Consider the following 21,402-nt stretch of genomic DNA (forward strand, 5'->3'; position numbering starts at 1 on the left):
AAGTAGTAGTGGCATTGTCTTCCTGAAATAAACCATGTTTGATTGCAGCCTCTTGAAAAGTAGGGTAGAAAAATCCATTAACAGTTCTCAGATGTTCAAATGACACAGGACTAATAATTTTACTAAGCAACAAACGCAAGAAAAAACGTTCTCCTTCCGCAGGAACCACAAAGACCATTCGACCAACATTTTTTTATAGCTCCTTTTAATCCACACCTTCTTGCTGCCATCCCACCTATATTATGAAATCACTTCAGTATATCGTAAACCTGTGCCCCCAGCAATGCGTGCATTCAGGCTAAAGAATTCTGTTAAAGGAGTTTGGCTTCTTTTTCATTTTGAATTACTGAATCATGATTTTCATGAGACCTTAGATAAATAGTTTGCATATTGGGCAAGTGCACTGGTAACGCCATAACAGATGGAGTCATTTAAAATAAGTCAAAACCAAATATCCTCCAAGCTGCTTCACATGGAGAAACCCATCTACTAGCTTGAAAATTCTCAATCTCATCAACACCTTGATTATTTTTCCCACCAATATTGAAAGACACCCTATCATGGCCCTTGTAAACATATTTATAAAGGTACTTCACTGCCTGAATAGTCGAACATACTTCAACATTTAAATGACAATCATACAACATTGATAAATACGGATTATAAGGAATAACCCATCGATTATCAAGAGTAGCACCATGTATCCTTACATGTTCTCCTATATTCCGGGTTTTATACGATGGGAAACCATCTTCATTAGTAGTGGTCTTTTCTAAATAAGACTTAGGATAGTTATATTTACAGACAATTTGATCTCCAATTTTCTTTTTCATGCATCCACAGTTAGGATGTAAACTACCACAAGGTCCATGCATCATATGCCTGAGAGTGATTTTACGCAATTCTGGAGAATCAGTTGAAGGGATTTTTGCACTTACAAACCTGTCATAATCTGAAGGACCAGAAAGTTTATAACCATTTTTTAAAATGATAAGAAAATGAGCATGTGGTAAACCTCTTTTCTGAAACTCAACAACATATACCATGGCTGCCACCTTTCCAAAAACTTTATCTTCTATTATCTTATTTTTCAAAGCAATTAACTTGGCTCTAAAAACACGAGCAATGAGATATGGACAATCAGCTGCAACTTCTCCTTCAGAAAGCTCAACTGTTATTTCTGGCCATCTAGCATTACATGTCATAGTAACAAAGAGATCAGGCTTACCAAATCGCTGCACAAGAGCGATAACATTTAAGTATCGCTTCTTCATATCACGAGGTCCACCAATGAAAGTTGGTGGTAAAATAACATGCCGACCAACATTGCTGGCACTTTTCTCCCCATCCTCAACAGTATCAAAAATCCCCTGATACAAATTTGCTCGTATTGTTTGTTGATTTCTCCTAAAAAAATCAAGCCTTGTGTTTTCAATCTTGACATACATATCAACAATGTATTGTTGAAAGCATCGTCCTCCACGAAGAAGCATATTCACTAGCCTAATCTGCAACTTGTAAGCATAATATTCCCCGGCAGAAATATGTCTCTTAGAGCTCCCCGACGAGTCTGCTGCACCTGTATGTTAAAATAAGATACTAAATTAGATCTAAAATGCAACTATACAACCTTAAGGCACTTATTTAATAAATCAATTTGCCCATAACTAACCACTCACGTTTCACTTCTTCTTCTATAAAGTTATCCTCTGAATGCACAACACATGAAGCAATAGGATCGAAATCCTTTAAAGCCTCATTTTGCGAATTCTTATAAATCTTCTGTATACCTTGAGTCCACCCACGCTCACCATATGGGAATAGAAGAGGATACTGTAAAGGATCATAACATCCATAATAATGATATATCCGATGAGGATCATTGGACTTGCCGGTTACAACAATATGAGGACTGCTGTAATCACTGGAAGACATGTTGTCTGGCATATAGCTGCTACTTCATCAGTAGATGGTGCATTATACACTCGCTGATCTAATACTGTGCTCTGATTAATAGCTATTTGTGTACTATGAGTTATGGTTAACTCACTCAATGATCTGAAAACCAGGCATATGGATTTGCACTTGTGACACGCATTAGAATGTCAACTATCTCTTTCCTAACCTCAGGAAAAGCTTCTGTTCTATGCTAGGCTTCAAAATGTGCATCATAAAAATACAGCTGCAAGTACTTAGGCTTTTCATTTTCAGGTAACAAATCAGGCAAGTTGTGATAAATCTGACCATGCAATAAGAAAACATAGATTCCTTTGTATGTCTTAGCATTACAATCGCCACCAAGAGAGTAGAATGCAAATAAATTATTGTACATGCGAATATACTATCTGAAATGCAATGCATCATCATCTTGAGATGTAAAGATGGGATGAAGTTCAGCAGGCAAGGCATTTGTAGCATTCTGAATACTTCCATTCCCACAACAAAAATGAAGCCATTCAGACTGAAACTTCTTAGCTCCGCATTTAACACAATCATGTGTAGGCTCTAACTATAAAGGAGCCTGTGGAAGAGGCTGACCAATAACAGCAGCTGGCTCTTCTATACAACACAACTTTTAAAATCACACACTATACAACACATATGTATCTACAATAAAAATAACTAATGAAAACAAGCTTACTCTTCTTTCTTGGAGCTGTAGTTTTTGGCAATTTTTGCTTTGGCTGTGATTTCTTCTTACTGTTCCTTCGCGCACCCTGTGCACTACTTTCACCAACTTCACTAACCACACCAAAATGGACAGATTAAATAACTAAGCATTATCATATCCCAAAAACAAATCTAACAGAAAGTATGACTATCCCAACCTGATTGAATTGATTTTTGAAAGTCCATCTATCCGCTCTAAATAAGTAACAGCAACTATCACTCCTTCTGTTTTGAAAATGCACATTAAACACCACAAACAGATCATAGAATATTCAAAATCATTATAAGAGCAACGTGCTTACTATTTTTTGTTGGAGGAAGCTGTTTACGCATTGTAATTTGCATTGTCTTAGTTTGACCACTGATTATTTGTCCTTGCCTAGCATCATTGTCAATAACAAAACTTAATTCAAAACCATAAACTATTAACAATTTTAGAACCAACAAACAAAATCACACTATAAAGAACCTATTCCAACGTTATATCTACATCTGAAAGTGCCCCAACTGCACGTGAACGCTTGCTAGCACGCTGTCTGACATAATTTCCACCATTTCCAAACATATCTGTAATTAACCATAACAAAGCACTAAGATCAGCAATCCACATCATAGTGATATGTTTTTTTGCAATACACTTTTTTTTATTATGATAGAAAAACCATGTTTATTGCCTCATAATATAACTATATCCTCAACAATTGACTTAGGTATTCTAAACACTATTTCATTACAAAAATATAATAATATTAAACCAAGGAACAAAATAAGAAAGACATGCTTACCATCTCTCTCTAAAGCAGCATGTTCATATTTTTCCCTTGACCATGTTTCAGCCTTGTTACTACTCTTACACAATTTTTTGCATCATTGCCAGGAACTGACCTACTTTCACCACTGCTCTTACTTGCCTTTCTTGCACTACTATAAATCACCTTCCTAATTAACAACCACAACCTATTAACATACAAAAAACTAACAATTAAAAAAAACATTCATATTAACCTAACACAACCTGTGTTTATCTGACTCCAAAAGTGCACTAATAGCACGTGAGCGCTTGCTAGCACGCTGCTTCACATTAATCCCATAGTCTGTAACCTTATCTGTAATGGAACCATACATTACATAAGAATCAGCAATATATACTGCATAGCTACTTCCAAACAAATGTTTCACTTTCTAATAAAAATTACATCCTTTTAATAAATAATTTTGAAAGAGGTGCCCACCTCACAACTGACTCAATACATATCCATTTCAAAAGTCAAAAATCCAATAACTTGAAATGCTACAAACTAACATAAACTGTATGCTGCAACACATTACAGAATGAAAGTCATTAAGTAAGAAATTAAATATGAAACAACAAATAAATTCAGACTAATAATAAGCAATCACGAAAACATAACCAAACAAAAGAAATGTTCCATAATTCATTTCATTCAAACCATCACAGTACATAGCATAAAATTCTAAGCATTACATATCATGGCACAACATTACAAAAAAGGCAAATTCAACTTGAACCCAAATCAGCCACATCTAGCTGAAAATCAAAATAACGCTAACTAAGCTTGAACTGATATACTGAAATACCAATAGACTCCTACTAAGCTAGTTAGAGCTAACTGAATCAAGCTACCTCTTCCTACGCTTAAACACCGCCTCTAAGTTATCAAGAACTAGAACAAATAACTCATCAGGAACTAGCACAGAACGCTGAACAACATGTTCACCAAACGAAGATGAAGCCTTAGGCTTACGAGGAGCTGTTGGAGGCAATGCCGGAGATGGAATCCTGTGATAACCAGACCTAGGTGTCAAGCACTAATCCCCACCAATATAAGGAGCCATATGCAAATCTCCCTACTTCCCTATAACACGCTCCCTAACAGACATGTAGCTCTCCCTAGATAATGCACACTTAATACCAGAATAGACATTTTTCTCATAGTTCAAATCAATTATGTCTACATTATAGCAAACACGTAAGAACTAAATAGCCCGCTTCGCAGCATCCAGCTTTGCACCCTTACAAGTACTGACAACTTGGCTATAAATACACTCCATTCCATTGCTACCAAGGGGATACACTGTCAACCAAGCAACCCACTTTGCTGCAGCAAGTTTAGCCACTTCAATTGCAGAAACCCTGGCCTTAGTTGCAACAACAACAACATGAAACACATCAACATAATGAATGCATATGTATTTATCACCATGTAGCCTAACTGGTGGAACATGCCACTTGCTCTTTTTTAGAGGAGAAGGCTTGTTCAACGACTCAACAGCTATACGCTTCATCTCATACAAAAAACTACAAAGATCAAGCCTGTACATAACCTCTAAACTAAGATCAAATATCTGCAGTCCATATTCTACACGCAGGAAGCAAGTAGCTTGTTCAGCAGCACTCTCACGAGAAGCATCAAGGGTAACAGCAGGCCCACCCTAAAAAATGTAAGGAGAAAGAACACAATCAGTAACCAAAGTAAGGTTAACAACATTCCCAGTAACACCAGCCAAACTGTAAGTAGGGGCTATCAGCTTCAAGAACCCAATAACCTGATTCAGCAAGCACTGAAACGAAATGGTAAATTTCAACGATTCTGGCCTCATAACCTGTGTGCATAACCAATATATACCATCAGAACCTTAGTAACTACAACGCACCATGACAACAAGTTACGGAACCCGCCTATTACCCCTTACACCCTATCAGGCCTTACAAGTATATTAAACTAATAACAAAAGCTATTGCTACTGTGCCCCAATACCAACTTGAAAGTCAATAATTTAAACTACACTAACCACAATGACCATACACCCTCCTAACACCCCCACAACACCAACAACTACAACTCTATACAAACATACAACAAACAAACTACAAAACACACAACAATAATATAAAAAAGAAACCACACCCAGCCACAACAACAACACATGCACAAACTAAACAATAATATTTCAAACAAACATCTCCCAACAATTTAAACAAATAAAAAAAGAAATGATCATGAACACTCACAACAGATTCTCCAACAATAGCAAGAATCAACACCTGTATAAAACCTACACAAGAAATCAAAATAGATTCAAAATTAAATAATTAATCACCCTGCAAATTTCAAAATTATTCTTTAACATCCACAAAAATTCATAACAAGCCATTTGAAACCAACAATCACATATCCTAGGTAGCTGCAATAATAATAATAAATATCTCAAGCCTCTAATCAACACAGCTAATAAGATATAAAACATTCAAACCAAACACAAACATTAAATTTTATTAATTCATAACACCATATAATCTAATTTTTGTCTGTCCCTTTTCTGCATTACACAATCTAATTTCTAGCTATCCCAAACAGCATGAAGACCATTACAACCAGAATACTGTAATTTTAAAGAATTCATTATCATCATTTTCACTGTATTCAAAATCATAACAGTTTTGACACTAATTAAAATCCAAATTACAATTTCAACCTCAAAATTACTCCAATATGTCCTGATCTTTACAATTCTTAAATACAATCCATGGGCTATTTAATAAATCTGGTCTGATCTTTGCATACAATGTCCAAGTTTTTTTTGTTAAGATTTAGTACAATATTTTGGTTATACAATCCATTGCAATTAGTTGAAAAATATGACGACCGTATATTAATCTCCGCATATTTTAACCAAAAATAAATTCATCTAATTAAGCTGATAAGCTTCTTACCTATCTCTAAACCCCTCCGTCTACATTTTTAGTTAAATTGCTTTTGTTTTGATGATGTAAAATCAGTCCCACAGCACCCTTTATATAATTGTAAACTTGCTAATCAACATTAAGAGAAACTCATGTAATCAATTTCCCTCTACACACTAAAAACCACTACTCCAATCTAATAAATGAAGCAGCAACTAATATTAAAAATTATCCACAAATTCCTAGTACAATGTATGACAGTAATCCGACAATAATACCCACAATAACTAATTTTTAAAAACTAAACTACATTAACTAAGAATTCACACACTCTCATTACAATGCATGTAACTAACTAATTACAACCCAACTATTATTATGATAAAAAAACCCAAAACTAATCTATCTAATTACAACTGCCACTTAACAATCTCCTTTGCCAAAATATTTACAAAATCCCTCCCTCATCTGCACAATCTAACAGCTCATCAAATACATCAACCAACAGCTCCATGTGCAACATGCATTTAATAAAAAAAAAACAAAAAAAAAAAGAAAATAATAATTAGAAAATCAAGAAGAAGTAAAAAAAAAGCCCAAAAGAAAATAAAAAGAAGAAGGGCAGGAATGCCAAATCACTGTTCATAAGGATTTTGAGCAAAAAAAAAAAGGCATGAATTAAAGGCATAACCGGTACTTTACTGTTCATAAGCAAAAGTAAAAAAAGTGCAACCTTAAACCTTGAATTTGGATTTTAAGGGTTGTGGATTTAATTTATTTTTTGAAGTATTAAATCGAACATTACCACCAACATTATTATTAGTCATTACATGTCTATTAGATAGCAAATCGTCACAAGAGCACAACAATTCCTAACTAATTTTGTTATTAATAGAGTTTGTGAATCGCAGGAATGGTGGCTGGGTTGCGTCGTCGGTGCGGGCTGGCTAGCCTGGGTCGTCGGCGCGATTCTTCAGGGATGGTCGCCGCCACGGTGGGGACTGGCTGGAGGCGGGGATATGGTGGTGGCAGTGACAAACGGTGGTTGGGGTTGGGTCATGGTGGGTGGTGTTTTTTTTTATTTTTTTATTTTTTAAAGTCTTTTATTAAGTAATTAATTTACTAATTTAATAAGCAACCAATCATAAGCCACCACGTGGCATAATTAGCCTTAATGACTAATGACCGTTAGTCATTAATGGCACTCGGTGAATTTTTTAAAACCTCAGTGGCATTTGGTGAATTCTGAAAAGTCCGATGGCATTTGGTGAATTTTTAAAGTGCTCAGTGGCATTTGGTGAAATAGCCGTATTTTAAAATTTGATAAATAGATTAAAAATTAATCTTAAAACTCAATAAACAACTCGGGTGTCGCACGAGGTACAAAGCTAGTCTTTAACTAATGGTGTATGAGTTATTACTGCTCCTTATGTGTCATAGTACTTGGGACGTTGGGATGGACACGTAATTTAAGATAACGAACTACAAGTGAATCAATTTTAAATATTTGTTTATTATACGAAAATTCTCTTTTATATTTTTATATTACAAGAAAACAACAAATCAGATGAGAGTGGGGTAGGTGAGGAGAGAAAAAATGTGGAAAATTTTATTTATTTTTTTCATTATTGGTCTACTCATTCTATATTTAGTAACATGCCAAGTATTTTAAAATAGACAAAAATGGAAATTGGATACAGTATTATTGGACGAAGAAGCAGATTGTTTTTACTATTAAAAACAAAAATTCAACGTTCGTTAGAAGCATAAAATACATTTAGTACACACAATCTACAATCTATTTTCATACTTCATCCACCTTTAATGTATAAAGTAATCACTTTTCAAAAAAAAAAAGTATAAAGTAATCACAGTATAGGACACTTGGCATAATGTTTTGGATCTTTTTGTCCCTCGGGAGAATTACGTCACAAAGATTGGTCCGGCTCGAGCTGCACCTGCAAAATAACGGAGACTCCGGTTGTAGGAGCTCCACCTCCGACGATCAAGTTAGTAACTTGAAAGAGAAAGTAGGTGCGTATCTGTAATTAGATTCCCAGCTCAGGTGTTTCTCTGATGTGAGAGAAAGTAGGTGTAATAAATGATAGATTGTGTCCGCAAAATGGGGAAATATCTCCCTATTTACAAGGTCTTTGGAAGGTGTGCCCCTATCTAGGTCACATGACCTAGATTTTAGTGGGTTGCGCCGTTTTAAGGCATTTCTTGGGAATTGGGCCCTTGAAGGCCGCAATTTCTGAAGATATCTAAAGGGGACACGTGTTAGATGGCTATTCGTCCACTTGGACCAGCCTGGGTTTGATGCGTGGCCTTCTCTTATTGGTCCACATGTCTAGGGTATTTTTACCCTAAACATTTGCCCCTCACAGGGGTCACGTGGCTGCCACGTGACGCCTGTGACACGTGTCCACCAATGAGAGGTGAACAGTTAAAACGGCTAGTAAAATCTGGGGTATGACGGGGATGCCCCCGTTTCACCCCTCTATAAATAGGAGTATACCACCCCTCCCTTCTCTCACTATTTCCTTTTCTTTGACTTTCTAGAGAGAGAAAGAGAGATTCTTAGAGAGAGATACTCTGATCCCGTCTGCGTCAGGTTCTCATGATTTCCGTCTGCTCACTTTTACCACACCCGGTCACCCGTCTGTAGCAGTTTTCAGAGTTTTCAGAGCTAAAGTAAGGTAACCGCCTACACATTTTTTTTAGCTTTTCCTTCATTTCCAGTTGTATACATTATTTTTTCCGTCTTTATACATAATCTTTAAACATAAAATGAGCTCTCAATCCACACACTCGGCACTGCCTAGGACATTCAGCCGATCTCCCGGAACGACTAAATTTAGAATAGGGGGTGCCTTTTCTGGACTATCGGAACTGCTGTGCTCATCCTCGAATTCCTCCCTTTTTGTGTCTGTGTAGGACACAATGGCTAGAGTTGAACCGACGGCTACTAAGCCTAAAATCTGGTGCGCTATGGAAGTGCCCGTCGACGAGGTTGTTCCAGATGGGGAACAAGAGGATTCGGAGGAGAGAAGTAGTTCTGACAATGAGGCTCCCTCATCCTCCGGGAGCTCAAGCGTGAGAGAGGTAGACGGTGAAGAGGCCGCCTCCTCTAATGGTTCCGAGGAAGAGAAAGACGTTAATGATGCCGCCGAAAGATCGGGAGCCGAGGCATCTGGCTCCGATCAAGATAATTTTGCGGCTGACTATCAACACCTAGCTAAAGCTTCAGCCAACCCTGACCCAAAGAAGATTAGAATGCTTCCGGGTGATATAGCTCTGCTGAAGAGCGGATTCAGGGCTTTCAAAGAGAAACATCCCTTTGGAAAGGGGTGGGATATTATAGTTCCGCCCGGGGACGCGGTTATGGCCTGGGAGGACAACATTGAAAATGCAAACAACTACTTTGTCTACTATGAGGCGGTAATAGAAGCCGGCCTCTAGTTCCCCCTCCATATTGGGATTAGGAAAATCCAGAAGGGGTATGATTTGGGTGTTTGGCAGCTCACCCCAAACTTGTGGGTGAATATTCTGAGTTACATTGCCGCCTACGAGCTCTAGAATATTGCCCCCAGCTTTTCCGCCTTTGCTCATATGCACTATCTGAGCAAGGCCCCAAGCGGTCATGAGGCGTGGTATACTCTTACAACTTTTCCCCAATATCTAATGACCTTGGACAAAAAATGGTTCGGGTGGAAGGAGAAGTTTTATTTTGTCTCCTCCCCCACTCTTAGACACAACCAGGCGCTATGCCGGTACAATAAGGAACCGGCTCTCCTAAGCAGGATATGTCCTCTCCCGGCACTCTCTTCTAGAGCCTAGGAGCAAATAATGGACCCGGGTTTCTTCAAAACCACAACTGAGCCCTTGGGGGATGGGACTCATATTATTGTGCCTAAGAACTGGATCCCCCATCCGGACTTCTTCAAGGATGAAAGATTCCCGTCCTCCTGCGGGTTAAGCACCACGTTTCCCAAGGGTAGATCCACTTGGCATCCGGCAATTCTTTTGTTTTTTTGTTTTTGTACTTCAACTTTTTATTCTTTTTCACTAACTCCTTATTTGCTCCTTGCAGCCAATGCCTTGAAGATAGTGGATCAGGAGAAGACCCCGTCTAAGTCTGCTGCGCAGCTGCGCAAAGAGAGCGCGCTCTTCAAGAGATCAAAAGGTCGAGGCCAAAGAGGCCAATAAAGGCGGGGTAAGTACGCCTGACCTGCCCTGTTTCCTTTAAATTTCTTTCAAGTGTTTTTGCTGGCTAGTAACTTTTAGTTCTTTATTTGCAGGATGCCAGCAAACGCGTTCCACGCTTCATCTCCAAGCTTTTCAAAAGACAAGGAGAGGAGCTGGACAAAACTCCGGCTGCCAAGGCCGCAAGGAAGAATCCTTCCAAGTCAACTTCCACTGCCATTCCGGATCGTCCTACGACCGACGGTAAATCACCATCTGTCATAAAGGTTCTGAGTGAAAGCTCAAAAAGTTCTGGGAAGAAAGCATCGGATACCTCTACGGCATCGAAGGGTGGCAAGCCAACCAATGTTGCAGCCGGTGCGTCAACGACTGGGAGGAGGATGCCTCAAAGCCCCATCCTCAAACCCAAGGTAAGAACAAGATTGAACTTCTTCGGGGGGTTCAGTCAGCATCCGGCAACGAATGAATGCCAACTACGCTGCATCCCTCTTATCAAGTAATTCTTATGGTGTAGATCTTACATCTGACTAGCCGGATCTTCCAGGGTTTGAAAAACGGATGGTGAGGACCCTCACCCGGTCTAAGAAGAACTCTATACCTGATCTGCAGGTTGTGGACTTCGACCGAATAATGGGCCAACTGGCTGAGGTAAACTATTCTCCAACTTGATTCTGATATTTTTCTTCTATATTTACCAAGTATTTGATATTTCGGCTGCCCTTTTTTAGGTTATGCTGAGGGTGGATGGACTCCGAGGCCCCTTCAGGCGGAAACAAGAACAGGGAAATGACGCCAAACGGAGGGCCACTCAAAACCTCAACTCTGCTCAATATGTTAATTATATGTGTGAATTAAAGATTAAAATAGTAGCGTTGAAACAGGAGGAGCTGATTTGGAGCCTAACGGCTACTAACGATGAAGCCAACAGCCGAGCTAATGACCTTGAGAAAAAAATGACAGATGCTAAAGCTGATCCCAAGGCATTAGAGGAAGCTTATATGGAGAACACGAAGCTCCGGGCAGACGTTGCCCGGTTGGGTGTGGATATTGTCAACTTGCGGAACCAGCAGGAGGATGAAATTGCAAAGGAGCAGACCCAACTTATGGAGGAGAATGAGGGGGACAATGCGGCCCACCTGAAGATAGCCTGGGGGCTCCTCTATCCGGATGTTAACTTTGAATTCTACAAGCTTAGGTATGATTACGCCACTTCAGTGTATGATGCCCTTAGGAGAGGCAGCTCCGCCTCGGTTCAAAGACTGGGCTGCTGAGCTGGGATATGAAGTCTCATACAATGAAGAGGAGCCGGCGGAGGGCCAGCAAGACCAAGACAACCACCCTTAGGCGGCTGAAAATCAATCAGAAGCCCTCCCTACCGGTTAAGACCAGCTGGGTCAGCAGCCTCCTCCTCAGCCTTGAACCAGCCTCCCCAAATTCTGCGGCAGTATGCCATTTATTTTCTTTTCTGGCTTGTTAGCCGAGTATGTTGTACTTTTACTAACTAAGGAGTTGGGTTAACAAATTTTTCTTTTGTTTATTCACCGGATGTGATTCCTATTAACAATCAGTATAGCCTTTATGCCAGTTTTAATTTAATGAATGAATTATTCCAACTCAGTCGGTTTTTTATACATGTTTGCATTTGTGTTTAAATTTTTTGAATTGAAATTTGCGTATATACTGCAATTCTTTGATATTTTTCCTAACTTATAAAAAGCATGCGGCAGATTGTAATCCGGCTGTTCTTGCCCCTGGACGGTTGTGTGGTTGGTTTCATTTCAAATTTATTGATTCGCTTGGAAACATTTGATACTTTAAGAAATATGAGAAGTTTTAGGCCAATCAATCACAATGGTGATTGCCCCAAACCAAGTGCACAGCCGGCCATTAAAACGGGTGCTCCAAGCCTCTTACGCAGGCGGTAAAATTCCGTCTGGGGTTGTTGCATAGCCATTACACAAAACTCTTTTGCCCCAATGGGAGAGTCTGTGCAATTTTGGAATAAATAATCTAACTAAGAACTTCGGTTGTGAACCAGCTGATGCCTTAGGGCATCCTGTATTTCGTAAACTTAATCGTTCTGTAGACTATTCTGGTCAGATGGCTATAAGTTGACCAATTTGGTCGTTCAATCTTTGTCGTCTGCATAGATACGTAGAGCTGACAAATAGTCTGCTCTCTACGACGATTGCACCTAGAGGGGTTTTGCCATACGCCGTTGTCCATATTGGACTGGCGATTTTGTAAAATAAGAAACCATCCGGCCATTGGCCTTTGGTCTTGTTCGAGACCGGTTGTATAGCTACTAAGCGTTTTAGTGCCTAGTTTATCAATCTGGCCATTGGCCGCATGTTATTTGGGCGTTGAGTTCGCCACTAAGTTTTGAACTTAGTTGGTTTAGCAAATAATCCGTCTGAGCATTGCCCAGATGAAATAGTAATTATAAAGATAACAACACAATTGAAAACAAAGCCTGATTTCTCATTAATAGACTTTTTGTTAACAAAAAATTTAAAATTCTTAGAAGTAGTACTTATTCAAGTTATCTGCATTCCAAGTTATAGGCAGGCGTCTGCCGTCTGGGGTTTCCAGGCGGCCGGTGCCATCCCTAACTTCTTCATAGATCCGATAGGTGCCTTCCCAATTCGGGTTTAGCTTTCCAAGCTCATTTTCCCTACCGGTTGCCTCTATTTTTCATAACACGAATTCGCCAACTTTCAAAGGGTGCTTGTGTACTTTCTTGTTGTAGGCTCTCGTCATTCTCAGACGGTATATCTCATGATGCAGGGCATCATTGCCCCAGCGTTCCAGGAGGGAGTCTAATGCTAGCTGCATGGCCTCCCAATTTGCCTCTTCATCGTACAGCATGACTCTAAGAGTCGCGTCGTAACGTTCGATGGGCAAGACAACTTCAACACCGTATACCATGAGAAATGGTGTTTCACCGATTGCCCCTTTAGAGGTTGTCCAGATGGCCCATAAGAAATGAATCAATTCTTCTGCCTATAAGCCACCAGCTGTTTTAATTTTCTATTTGATGCCGTCTGAGATAAGTTTGTTGAAGGCTTCGACTTGGCCGTTTGCTTCGGGTCGGCCAACTGATGCAAAACAATGTGAGATCCCTCAATCTCCCAACCAAGTCTTAAGGTGAGGCATTTCAAATTGAGGGCCATTATCAAACACCATGGACATAGGTACCCTAAACCGGGTGATGATGTTCTTCCAAATGAAAGAGATGACATCCTTTGTTTTGATGTTCTTGACTTCCTTCGCCTCCACCCACTTGGTGAAGTAATCCACAGTCACTAGAATATAACGCTTTCTGCCTGGTGCAAGCGTATAAGGACCCAAGATGTCCATGCCCCACTTAGCAAACAGGACTGGGCTGTGGATTGCCGTCAGATCAGTAGCCGGGCGGTGAATAAGCTTGCGAAACCTTTGGCATTTGTCACATTTCATCACCAACTCTTTGGCATCTGCCTCAAGAGTAGGCCAAAAATAATGTCGCCTGGCTCTAACGGCTGGGGACCTGCCACCTATATGGGAGGCGCAGTATCCCGCATGTAATTCTTCGAGAACTTCTTTCCCCTTTTCTAGGGTAACACACTTTAATAAAGGTTTAAGGAAACCCTCCTTGAAGAGCTCTCCGTTTCTCATCTCCAAGTTTGTTGCTCGTTTATTTATGACGGCTGCCTCCTATGGTGAATCAGGGAGCGTGCCGCCTATTAAATATGCCTGGATGCCATCCATCCAGGTAGAGCTTCGGTCCAGGATTCCAATGGGTTCTTCATATATACTTCTTTTTTCCAGAACTTCCCAAAAGACTGACCAAGGCATATTACGACAGGCGGAAGATGCTAGTTTGGAAAATGCATCCGCCTGGTTGTTATCTGACCTGGGCACTTAACTCAGTTGGAATTTTTCAAGTGCCCCAGCCTCCTCTTTGACTGCCTAAAGATATTTGATCATAGCTGGGTGAGTTGCCTCATATTTTCCCTCATACTAGCTTACGACCAACTGCGAATCAGAGTAGGCATCAATTTTTGTTGCCCCTGTCGCCTTACACATGCGGATTCTGGCTAGCAAAATGTATAACCAACTAACAAAATGAAGAATCAAACAAATAAAGCACTAGAAACATGATTAAAAAGCAACTACACTAATCAACAATCAAACATATAAATCAAATTAAACAAATATGAAATCAAACAAAGCAATAAATGAGATATAGTTTAAAAATGCTCATTGATAATAGAGAAGATCTCTAACACAATAGTCACCATTGAATCTTCAATCTCTCAATCACCATTGAAATTCCTCACTTTCTCTCTCTAAAATCTACTCCTAAACTAACCCTAAAACTAGAGAGAGAAGCTCTCAACTAAGCTAAAATTATGATAAAAAACTGGAATAATACTTCTTCTAAACTTACTCAAAAAATCGGGTTTACAAAGGTATTTAAAGAAGCGAGAAAACAAAAACCGAGCAAACAAATACCTAGGAAGGCGCGCCCGTGCTGCAAGGGTGGCGCGCCCGCGCATCTCTAGATTCCTCCAACTTTCTCGCGGCTTTGTGCCTTCGCTAAGGTCACACGATTATGATGATGATGATGAACACTAAGAGAGGCAGTCCTAAAAGCACTTGATTGTGGGTTCAACACCCCATCTTCATGAGAGCACGGCTTGAGAGCGAAAGAGTTAGAACTTGGAGAATCCACTTGCTTGCATCTTGAGCTTTTCAATTTCCATGACCTTGCTCCAAAAGCATCTCCCACCTTAGTGATTCACCAATATCAAGACCCGAACCTCGTACAATACCTACAACCACGAAAATAGAGCAAATAAAGGAGAAAAGAGTAGAAAAGCCAATAAATGCATAAAAGCTACAAAATAAAAGAGGAAAGGTAAAACCAATACCTAATGCATAAAACTAGGCATTTATTGAGCATGAAAGCTAAGAAAAGAGGAAGAAAACAACCTAAATTCTCATCAAATGGGAGCCATTTATGACACCCATCAAATACCCCCAAGCTTACCTTTTGCTCATCCTCAAGCAAAACAAAACCAAAGGAGAAATGATGAGCTTATTTAATCAAACAAAAAGAAGGGAAGAGATAAGAATAAACACTAACTCACTTTCTAGGAATCACGGTCAATTTTAGCCACTAGAGACAAGCCATTTAAACCCCTAGATCACCCTAGAGGACGAGTGATCCTCTCGTAAAGGTTTCCTATTAGATTAACCTATAACTCTCATAATAATACAAACAAGGCAAAACACGAAAAAGAAACCAAAATACTAGAAAAGCAAACAAATTTTCATGAAAGGACTTTTCCAAATGTACACGCATAAATGAATGCAAATATTTCTAAACATGTAAGGGAGTGCACGTTCCAAGATACTCGAGGTTGATTGAAACATAAATATGCTAAGCATAGGAATTAGAAAAACGCAATCCACTTTCATCCCAAACGGTCTTACCGCGTTCTCCCTACTAGTCTCATATCTTCCCTTAGTGAGCATCTCAAAAGTTCCACAAAGGAATCGGAAAAAGAGATAATTTTGGGCTACTCGACGTCTTGACAATGCATCCCCTTTCCTTTGGCTTTAACTCATAATTCCCTCCCCCGAAATTTGACTCAACCTCTAGGTCGAAAGGTTTTTCCCAATGGTTGTAATGTAAGGGCAAAAAGGGTTAGGGGTAGTGTAGGGAATATTTCAAGCATTACCCAAAACTTGAACCCCACTGTGATCATACACTTAAGCATGGTGGCGTCCAAAGGGAAGGAAGCTAGAGCAAAAGAGTCGCCGACAAGTTTTAGGAACTTGTAAACCGTTCATAGAGTAAAGGTTACACTCCTTAACGATCCATGAGATCGTTAAATCCAATAGGTATGGAACCATGACTGGAAGTTCGGGGATGAAGGTACAAATCCAACTAAAAGAGATTGAACCTGCCCTAATAATAGGCCTCTACTTTATTCTTCTCGTATTCATGTGCGCTTTCTGACTAACATGCAATCAATAAGTTAACCCTAAACCTATTTATCTATGTTGGTTGAATATTAATGCACAAATAAATCTATTATTGGCGATCGCTTGAATTATAATCATATTATCCTAAACAAGATTATTAATTATCTTATAAAGCGTAATTACAAGTACCGATTCCCTTTAAACATGCATAAAAGGCGTGATCAAGCAATAACATTAATAAGCATCAAGCAACATAATAAGCATAATAACCATTATAATCCAAATAACAATCATGTTAAAAAATAATAATAGCAAGATCCTAGGCATGTTACTAACATTATTAATAAAAAACCCTAGCATGTCACTAAACAATAAAAATCAAATATATAGCCCTAACATGATACTAACATGAATATTAAGAAAGAGAATAGGAAGCATCGCAGGAATCACAATTGTCATATTTGATATTAGTAATTATAGTTGTTACCCTAATCATGATACTAGGAAGATCAAAACACCCTAACATGACACTAGGAATCATAATAACAACCTAGACATGATTTCTATATCATAATATCAATAAATAATTAAAGCACTTACTTGGATGCCTCGTACCTCTTTCTAATAACAAAATACACGCCTTAGTAACTTCAAGGAAAATAATAAAATCAAACAGTTAAATTAAATAATTGAAATACAGATTTAGGACCAAACCCTCAGAAATTAAAACCTTCCACGTCTAGGGCGAAGGCATCTTCGAACTTGACTAGGTGTGTCTAGATTTTGTGAGTGCAGAATTTTGTATTTGAGAGAAGGCTAGTTTAGAAGAGAGAGAGAGAGAATATTAAGAATTTCATGATAAGAATTGGTGATAAGAATTTATTATTGATGATTGAAAACGGAGATTTTAGGAGGCTATTTATAGAGAAAATCAGCCGGATATGATAGAAAACAAATCAGAGTTTTGAAAAGAATAAAAGTTTGATTGCAACGCCAAATACCTGCCTGTCGCCAAACACTGGAGTGCGGCGCCAAACGCCAGGTCTGGTACCAGACGCCATACCTGTCGTCCGGCGCTGCAAGACAATTTTTGCGGATTTTGTTTTTATCATATCTTTTGATCCATAAGTTCAAATAAGTCATATAATATGTCGTTGGAAAGATCTTCAAGTCTACTTTCTAAACCAATTAGAATAGAATTTCAATCTTTTGTAGATAAGAATATATGGCCGAAATAGTGGAAGGGTCTCAGTTTTGGATAGAGTTTCATATTCCATTCATATCTTTTTCGTTATAGCTCGGATTTATTATTATAATATATCATTGGAAAGATAATTTCAAGATCTATCCAAAAATATAAGATTTGGAACAATATTACGAGGCACAAAAATAAAATCTGAATATATTCCACTTCGTACAAAACAAGGATTCTAAAACGGAGTAGTTTTATTCAATTTCAAACTCTTTGGAACATAATTATCAATCCTAACTCCATTAGGTTTTAAGAGAACCTTCTAAAATTTCTAGAAGACTATAATCAATCCTAATATCTTAAGGAATGATAATTAATAATAGGCTCTCCTCTAGATCATTGTGCCGCATATAAAAACAAATCGGGCCAAGTTTAGTATTTTGGCCATAACTTCCTTATTATTCATCGAAACTGGGATTATAATATATCGTTGGAAAGGTCTTTTCAAGCCCTACAAAACTACACTGTTATTGGACCCTTATCATGGACCAAACTAAACTGGAATTCACATTTTTCATAAATAAGGTAAGAAAAGAAATATTTTCAAAAATAGAAAGAAGAGATATTTTAATAAAAACATCCTCATCACTAGACTTTTCACACTTTCGCTTTATTCAATAATCAAATGACATGAAAGGTATTCATCACTGGGTTTGGTTTTGGGGAAACACATTTGGGTGTCCACAGAAGCCCCCACTTTGACTGAGTTTGGAGAAACGCAAGTTTCAAAATCAAAAGTCAAAGTAGCGATAGGGACGGAGAATGATTCAGAAAGTTCTACGATCCTAAATCATTCTTTTAACGCTGATATCTGCAAACTAGCGTTAGTTAAAACATATAAGAGAGTTAAGAAACGCGTATCTTGCACCGTCGAGCACACGTCTCTGTAGGTACCCGATTTGTGTTGCATTGCTGTTGTTGACAACCTTCAACAATCTAGGGAGCGCCGTCGATCAATGTTTCTACATCTCGAGCCTTTTTCTTGAATCATAGTGACAACCTTCCCAATCATTGAAAAAGTCGTTGAAGACCTCTACATCACGAACCGCTCTTCTCAAATTTTGCTGACAACCTCCACAATCTTAGCGAATGCCGTCGAAGACCGCCCATCTCGTGCTATCTTCTCAAATCTTGGTGACAACCTCCACATTCTCAGCGAATGTCGTCGAAGACCGCCCATCTTGTGCTATCTTCTCAAATCTTGGTGACAACCTCCATAATCTTAGAAAACGCTGTCGAAGACCGCCCATCTCATCCTCAAATCTTGGGTGACAACCTCCACAATCTTAGAGAATGCTGTCGAAGACCACCCATCTCGTGTTATCTTCTCAAATCTTGGTGACAACCTCCACAATCTTAGCGAATGCTGTCGAAAATAACTTTACTTGAAGTCATCCTTAGTTGTTGCGATAATATTCTGAAGAAAAATTACCGAAGACCAACGCTTGTTGATCTTTAAAGCTCGCTTGAACTTTGTTTTAGCTGGTGCGTCGGCGCTTCTGCTGCTTGTAAACCAGTATGTCGGTGCTTTGAATTGTGAACTTGTATGTTAGTGCTTCTGAAACAGTATGTCGGTGCCTTTGTGTTGTGAACCTTTATGTCGGTGTTTTTAGCAGTGAGCCAATAATTAGGCTCTTTAAGCTAAGTGAGACGATAATTTATCAGGTCGATCACTTAATGTAAAAGTAACCGATTCGATTACTAAATCATGTCAAATTGCTTATACGGGCTAACAAGCGTACCAAGGAACCCGAAATTGCTGTACGAGGTCGAAATAACCGTTCTGAATGGCTTAGAGTTTTGTCGTCGCTGCAAAGCCTCTGGCGCTGCGATTTTGCTCTGTCGCTAGGCGACAAATGTTGGCGCCAGGCGACAGCCTCGTCATCTGGCGCTGGAGTCAGGTTTTCCCTATTTTTCTCCTGCTGCTGCTGTTCGTTGCTCAATTTCGCTTCGAACTTTGAACTTGGTCGTTTCCTTTCAACCAAATCCGCTCAAATCATTTGTAAATTAAAGCTCTTCATCTCTAATTTACTGAACCATGTAATTTTGCTCAAATTCTTATCATCTTGGAATAATCTCTAGTGTCATATTCGCGGTTTTTTAAAAAAAAAATCCGGGAATGTTCTTGCTTGCTGGGATGCACCTACATTTATTTTTTCGACTATAGGACTTTGCTTATCTCTGTAATTATCTTAGGGTTAACCTAAGTATTAGTGTTGCTTGACTCATTAACTTGACACGACTCAACGTATAAACATGACTTAATGATGATTCACTTCGTGTGACTCATGTGTGCATAGTGTTGACTCAATGTGATAACACGACATGACTTAATGTGTACATGACTCGTGTTGCATTGTAATGTGATCGTGCGACTCAAAAATGCCAAAAAGCAAAAAATTTCCGTCATTTTTGTGGAGGGTACCGACTTTCTCCTGAAAAAGAAAGACGTGAAAAAGAATCGAAGTTTTTGAAGGTGCATGTTGAATGAGCTTAGTCAAAATTTTTGTAATGGATTAATTCATCCTAGGCTATCTCAATTGTTCACTCCATGATGAAAGTATTTGGGTAACTTAGGCGCGGAGGCTAAGTACTTCATACTTTGTGATGCAATGACGATTGATGTTGATATGACAAGGCATGCTTCAGCGTTGTGTTAATATTTCATGACAAAGGGTTCCTAAGGGAAGTATATTTGATAATGTATCTGTGATGTGTGTGAAAGTGACATTAAAGTTAGGCCGCAAGGGCTAAGTGTGTGGATAATATATATATTGAAAAGAGTCAAATGGTGGTGACTCTTAGGATGGGTAGGCTAATGATGTAGGAATCAAGCCCCCAATTCTAGCTCTACATGAATAGGGATGAGCATTGGAGATCCTTTGATATGATCATGGTGTGAGTGTGTGAATGTGAAAATGAATGCATGTTTATTACGGCCGCACCTTGATGTGAGGTTGCCTACATATCCGTTAGGAATCAGGCCGAACGTAGCTCTAGCCGAACCTCGCACAAGTATGTTTATGCCTCAAAAAGGTCTTTTGAAGGGTTATAACGTGGTTAGGCTAAAGGTTGAAGAAGAAGGGGATAAAAGGCTCAAGACCATAGATAAGCCCCCAAGGTGTGCAACCTTGCTTTTGAATCTTTGTATTATTATGCTTGAGGCTTTTAACTCTTTTTTTAGCTCTCTTTTCTCTTTTTTTTTTTGTTAATATTTTTCTCTCATTTTTGCTTTAGCCTTTATTTTATTTTTATAAGTGTGGGCAATCCCGATCATGCGGTCTATCACTCACTTGGCATTCATGTTTCTCAGGAACCGTACCAAGCACTCGATGTGAGACGCAATCCGAAACGTGTTCATACCAAAGATATTGTCATATCAAAGACATTGGAACACTTGCCCTTTTGTACAAGTTTAATTTTTTTAATTTCTTTTTTATTTTTTGAAATCACTAAAGCTTTTGAAATTGCATAAGTTACACACCATCCAATCCCAAGGTTAGGTAGGTGTAAGTTGAAGAAATAAAGGTCTATCGTTAGACGAGGCACAAAATTGTGTATCAAGAAAGGATTGTATATTTGAAAGGGTGAA

The 21,402-nt window shown here is 38.8% G+C and overlaps 1 protein-coding gene across 1 annotated transcript; it reads right to left on the reverse strand.

The window, feature by feature from the left end:
• Positions 1 to 431: 431 nt before the first annotated feature.
• On the reverse strand, positions 432 to 2,332 carry LOC145632683 (uncharacterized). Its single transcript, XM_081685030.1, has 4 exons — positions 2,181 to 2,332; positions 1,926 to 2,058; positions 1,680 to 1,833; positions 432 to 1,579 (listed from the first exon to the last, which is right to left on the reverse strand). Exons 1-4 carry the CDS (start codon positions 2,330 to 2,332, stop codon positions 432 to 434), a joined length of 1,587 nt encoding a protein of 528 aa, XP_081541156.1.
• Between the last annotated feature and the right edge of the window lie 19,070 nt (positions 2,333 to 21,402).

The sequence above is a fragment of the Chenopodium album genome, chromosome 1 (genome assembly GCF_948465745.1).
Source record: "Chenopodium album chromosome 1, dcCheAlbu1.1, whole genome shotgun sequence".
Lineage (NCBI taxonomy): Eukaryota > Viridiplantae > Streptophyta > Magnoliopsida > Caryophyllales > Amaranthaceae > Chenopodium > Chenopodium album.